General features: G+C 39.4%; 1 protein-coding gene across 1 annotated transcript; it reads left to right on the forward strand.

Moving 5' to 3' along the window:
- The first annotated feature begins 5 nt into the window (after positions 1 to 5).
- On the forward strand, positions 6 to 4,397 carry BRIX1 (biogenesis of ribosomes BRX1). Its single transcript, XM_010725323.4, has 10 exons — positions 6 to 195; positions 929 to 1,040; positions 1,661 to 1,704; positions 1,933 to 2,003; positions 2,376 to 2,425; positions 2,520 to 2,593; positions 2,682 to 2,732; positions 2,971 to 3,072; positions 3,550 to 3,678; positions 3,964 to 4,397. Exons 1-10 carry the CDS (start codon positions 43 to 45, stop codon positions 4,225 to 4,227), a joined length of 1,050 nt encoding a protein of 349 aa, XP_010723625.2. The 5' UTR covers positions 6 to 42; the 3' UTR covers positions 4,228 to 4,397.
- Positions 4,398 to 6,282: the final 1,885 nt, after the last annotated feature.

Here is a 6,282-nt window from a genome sequence, read left to right on the forward strand (position 1 = left end):
GCGGGCGGAAGTGCGGGCGGCGCACGGCGCGGTGCTTCTAAGATGGTGGCGGCCAAGAGGAAGCGTGACTTGGAGGCGGCTGGCCGGCCAAAGAAGCGAGCGAAGGGAGCTCCGAGCGGATCCAAGCTGGCCGCTAAGGCTGGCCCGGAGGGAGCGGCCGCGGAGGAGTACAGCATCCCGGCGCCCGTCTCTCAGGTAGCGGCGTGGTGTGCTGGGCCGAGCTGGGCGGAGTTGGGACTCGGGGTGGCGATGGGAGCTCAGCCGCTGCGCGGGTTATGAGGACGTGTTCCGGCCCTCTAGTAATGTAACTGCGAGCAAAAGCGATATCTGGTGGTGCGGCTCCCGTGAAGCTGTGCAAAAAAGCACTGCTGTGGGCCGTTCGATTAAACTGCGTTACCACAATCTAAAAAACATTTTAGAAATGCCTACAGGGGTGCTATATCCAGACGGCATTGCGTGTGCTTCGTGTCGGAGTTATTCTGAGGGGACCTCAGAAATGCCGTGTAGGTGCTGCTGCTTGTTTTTCGTCGAAGCACGCTGCACCGCATCGCATGCTCATCCGAAGGGTCCGTGTTCCTGTGCCCGCTCCGGGGCTCGGGTCCTTCTGCAGAGGAGGAGGGCTCTTTTTAGGACATTCGTCGTGTGTGGATTTCTTTATGTTTTTATATGCCTCTCGTAGTAGTGAAAGGATTTCACGTGGGAACCTCATGAAGTGTCGTGGTGAGCAGTTATGTAAAAAGTTGAGCCTTTGCAGAGATAGAGGTTCTGGGCAGGTGATGAGATTGCTATGAATGCTCTTGCTGTGCTTTTCTGTTACTGCAGTTCAAATGTCTTTTATTGCTGTGTTGTAAGATACTTTAAGAAAATTAAATTTCTTGCTTGTGTTTTTTTTTAATTTTATTTTATTTTTTATTTTATTTTTTTTTAGGGTAAATGGAAGAACAAGGAGCGGGTGCTTATTTTTTCTTCCCGCGGAATTAATTTCAGAACAAGGCACTTAATGCAAGACTTAAGAACACTGATGCCTCATTCTAAAGCAGGTAGGGCTGGACATTATTCTCAGTGCATTTGCAGAGTAGTCTCAGATCAAGTATTTCTAAGAATCTGTTATTTTAAAAATGTGATAGGTAACTGTTTTGATGAAACTGTAGCCTCTTATCCTAAGCAAAGAACAAACACTTTTTCAGCCAACAAATACACCATACACTGTATCCTTGTATTCTCTGGGAGATTACTCCTACTTTTGTCAAAGTATTATTAATTACCTAATTTCATAATAGTATCTTGCTGTGTAAAGTTATCGGGGATTTTTAGTAGAAATCTGACTTTGTGAGTAAAGGCACATATAAAATATAGTCTGGATATCTGTTATAGTACAGAAAAGCATCCTAGGACCCATTCTAGAATTCTAAAAATACATTATAACAAACTAGGCTTATTTACAATTGGATTGAACAAATGATTGAAGGCAGGAGTTGGACTCCATGATCCTTGTGGATCTTCTGCAACTCAGGATATTCTATGGCAGCATGACATGGCTAAAAAGTCCTTGATAGTTGACCTTCCATTCACAGCAGTAAAAACTTGGGCAAACACCATTGAAAAATGTTGTGTTTTAATTTGGTGTTCATGCCTTCTCAACATTGATTTTGTTTTCCAGATACTAAAATGGACCGCAAAGACAAGTTGTTTGTAATAAATGAGGTAATTCTGGTTTTAATTTTTATTTTTTGTGTGCAAGAGATATCCAAGCTCAAAAGACCTCTTACTAGTTACAGAGTTGTGTAACTTCATAAATGAAAATGATACTGAAAAGGTGCTAATGCCAAAGGAAAGTTGACTTTCAATTAAGAGACACTGGAAATTAATATGAAAAGTTTCTGAAATTGTCTTAATGACTGTATAAATAGCTCTTTTATATATTTTGTGTAGGTATGTGAAATGAAAAACTGTAATAAGTGCATCTTCTTTGAAGCTAAAAAGAAACAAGATCTTTATATGTGGTAAGTAAATACTGCGTTTTGTTTGTTAATTGCATTTATATATATCACTGGTAGTGCTTCCACCTAAAGTTTGTTACTGTAATAGTGAGGTTGCTTGAAATACTGCTTAGTTAAGTCCTAAAGAATACTGCACTTCTGCTGTAGGCAGTGCAAGTTTAGAACACGTAGTTGTTTCCATAGACTACAAAAACATTTTACAAAATTGTTCAGAAAGCAAGTATGCGTAAGTATCCTAAAGGAACTCAATACTGCTGTAAAAGCGACTGAAACTGCTTCCATACGGAAATAATTTGTTGGAGTGTACTGTAGATATCCAACATAACTTTATGGATGCTCTTAAGATTTTTATTTTCTTCTGTCTCTGTTCTGCAGGCTTTCAAATACTCCACAGGGACCATCAGCTAAATTCTTAGTGCAGAACAGTAAGTTGTTTGATATTACTGTGTTTAGACTCTTACTTTCTTGTCTGAACAGCTTTATCTAATTAATAAAATGATTTTTTTTTTTTAAAACTAGTTCATACACTGGCAGAATTGAAGATGACAGGAAACTGCTTAAGAGGCTCACGGCCCCTTCTGTCCTTTGATCCAGTAAGTTTAGTTCTTACATTTATATTTACTTAATTTACATTACTCATGCATTTAGTTTGTATCTAAAATTTTATTTTTTCTGTTGTAGACTTTTGACAAGGAACCACACTATGCCTTGCTGAAGGAATTGTTTATTCAGGTCAGTGTGTAGCTTGGAAATCCTTTCATAAGTTATTTTAATTTCTCTTCTTGTACCCCACAATACAAATTGTACACTTGAGTGTCTGCAGAAAATTCTCAAAGAATTAGGGTTGTTCTTAAGGTCACTGGGACTCTTGTTCTTAAGTATGCAACCTGGAATCGGAGTCTTAATAACTGAAATTAATGCTTGTACCCTTATAACTATAGATATTGAGAAGTGCTGCCTTTTATTTCAGATATTCAGTACGCCGCAGTATCATCCCAAAAGCCAACCCTTTGTAGATCATGTTTTCACATTCACCATCACAGACAAGAGGATATGGTTTCGAAATTACCAGGTTAGCGATCTCTTTCAGTGGTGCTCAGCGGAGTAACTTTATATCAAATCCATCAATTACAGTAAAATAAGAAAGATAATTATTTTCAGAAGGTGCCTTTTCCTGTATCTTTTGGAGATGATTTGTTTCAGTTCTTTCAAGTTCTGGCTGCTCTCTGTTAGCTGTGGTTCTGTGATGGGTCTCTTAATAAGAGAAAGTGGTAGTGAAAGCCTAAGCTTCACTTTTAACTTTACTTGGTGCTTTGTCCCAAAGTATGCTGGTGCCTGCTTTCTAACTGAGGAATTTACAAATGTGTAGTATTCTTAAATGCTTGCTTGAATCTAACAGAATTCTGTAAAAAGAATTGTGTTTGTAAAAGTGCAGCTTGTAAACTTCTGTGACATTGTATCTTGGATTTGAGTTTTATATTATATTGTAGTATAAAGTGTCTATGAGGTCATATACATTGATTTGAAATGGAGTATTCTCTTACTGCAGATAATAGAAGAGGATGCATCTCTAGTAGAAATTGGGCCTCGTTTTGTCCTGAATCTCATAAAAATCTTCCAGGGTAGCTTTGGAGGACCAACTTTGTATGAGAATCCTTATTATCAGTCCCCAAATATGGTAAGCAGCCTTGTCTTCTCTTCGGCAGTTACTTTGAAGACTGCAAGCTGTACGTGCAAGAGAACCACATGTGCCTTCTCCTGAATCTCTTTGTAATGCCTTAACTGTTTGAGAACAAAATACATGTGCAAAAATGGAATGAATGCAGAATTCCTGTCAGTGGAGAAGTACATTGCGTTGTGGATTTTGACAATTAAGCAGAGAAATGTAGCCTGTTGTTATAACATCTGATTTCTTACATATTACTTATTTTAAATCTTCTATTTTAAATCCTTATTTTTGTAGCATCGACGGTTGATAAGATTGTCAATGGCTGCTAAGTTTAGAGAGAAACATCAAGTGAAAGAAGTACAAAAGATTAAGAAAAAGGAGAGTAAAATGCTTATAGAAGAGGATCCCACTGAAATGGTCTTTGAGACTCCAGCTGAAGAAAAGCCAGTGGAAATACAGCTTGTGAAACCGGAGTCAAAGGCAATTGTAAAAGATAAAAGGAAACCGCGCAAAATTCAGAGGAAGAAGCAAAAAAAGCTTTTCAGAACTGAAGCATAAGCCTAGAAGTTACAGGTGGAGATGCCAAAGTCATCTTTTAGTCTTCTGTAGCTATGTTAAATATATATGTTTCTTAGCCGTATTGACAGTATATTGTGAATACTTGTTTTCTGCTGGTAAAACTAACTGGATTTCAATTCTAAGTGAACAAAGATAAATTTCTTTCTTGAGTTTGTGCTTTTTGTCTTTTCTTTGAGAGGATTCTGGGTTTTAAAAAACTTGAAAATGGGAGATAAGGAATTCCAAATATTCCTGCTTTTGATAATTGGCCTTTACACTCAGATACCTCTAGGAGATAACTTGCTGTAATACACACAAGAAATACAGGTTTGCCACAGGTGTTCTTATCATTACAGGGAATTCAAGTCGCCTATGCTAGTCCTTGACAGCAGCAGGTAATCCTTTGAGAAGTTTTAACTTTACGTGAATCTTCTTGTTGGTTATGATGAGTAACTTTTTCTCTCACAGTCCCTAGAAAATGCAAAGAGAAATGGTTTCTTAATTGTTCTTTTCTTTTTGATTAATAGTAGAAAACTTGTCACTTTGCCTATGATAGCTTCTGTATCTAATCAGCTACATAGAACCTGAAATACTTCTACAGGGGTGAAGAGGTAACGTAGCATTCTGTTCTTTTATAATTACAGGTTCCCTAAAAGTACAGGGTAAACCACTGAGCACAAAAACCATGTGCCTGAAACAGAACTGCCTGTAACTCTTCTATTATGGGAGCAGTGATTTTAGGCACCAATTGTGCTTAACAGAATTTTGCACTTTTATACAGTTGCTCATGCAGACAACTTTTATTTTCATACAGAGGTATTTTCATACAGAGGCTGTCCTCTTGGTTCAGCTGTATATGTTTCTCAGAGTATAGTAGAGTAGACTCTATGTAGATTTTTTCCATTTAAAATTTGCTTCCAATAGAGCTCAGTGTTAGAACTAAAAGCCTTGATTCTGCTGCATCTTGAAATTCAATGCTTCTGTAGCCTGCTGCACACTCATGAGCAGCAGGAAGTTCAGAGTTTGGTTTCCTGGCAGTTGACATTTCCTCGAAGCTTCAGTGTGGTCACCTCTTAATTTCGGCTTTATTTTCGTAAAGCATTTAGGACACTGTCAGTGAGCCTGCCCTTTTGCTGGATCTAAAATGAGTCACTATGTTTGTAAGTTAATATTTGGGGAAATGAGAATGTAACTTGTCTCTCAACCAAGGTAGAACTTTGAAACAGCCATATAAATTCCAACCATAAATCCTGATTCATTTTAGCAGATAGTCATGGGTCTCTGTGATTATCTGCTTTCCTATTCTGTGACTTGTTTTGTTTGAAAAATTCTGTACTCCTTACAGTCTTCCCAACTTCTGTGTGTTGGAACTGTTTTGCCTGTGCTTTATTATTATTTGGTTCCTCTGTGTGGGTTTTTTTTTTTTTCTTTCTTCCCAGCCTCTGATACAAGAGGAAGATGGTCTGTTAAGTATTAGGTTTCATTCTCCATAGCAGGGCAAGAGAGATTCAGCATTACCTTTAAAACTTCGGAATGGAAGACTAGTTACACAGGCACTAGCTCAGTTGACACAGTATAGCTAATCCAAAGAAAAAAGAGTCTTGGGCCAAGCCCTAAGTCTTTGAAGAGCACAAATGTGTCATCATCTGTCTCTTTCCCTGAAAAATAGTCCGCACTGACAGCTTGACGAGAATGATGTTGGATGTAAAAAAGAGTGGGAGCTAACTGTGCAGCAGGAGTGAGTCTGCGAGGAGTCAAAAAGTGTGGCTGGGTCGTTCAATGCAGGGTTCACGGGATCACACAATATCCCGAGCTGAAAAGATCTGAGCTCCACACAGCACCACTCATAATCCTGTGAGGAGCTTCAGCTGCCATCAACTCCTCAGCTCCTCTGCTCTGGGCCCAGCATCCGGGCCATCAGCCACACCTCACGCACGTTGCCCTGCAGAGCCTCACCGCCTTTACAAGACTTCCTTGGATTTTCCCTAACCGACCCATACCAGAACACCGCGGCACTGAGGCAGCGCGATTCGAGCACCACCCGCAGCCCCGCCC

The sequence above is a fragment of the Meleagris gallopavo genome, chromosome Z (genome assembly GCF_905368555.1).
Source record: "Meleagris gallopavo chromosome Z, MGAL_WU_HG_1.1, whole genome shotgun sequence".
Classification (NCBI taxonomy): Eukaryota; Metazoa; Chordata; class Aves; order Galliformes; family Phasianidae; genus Meleagris; species Meleagris gallopavo.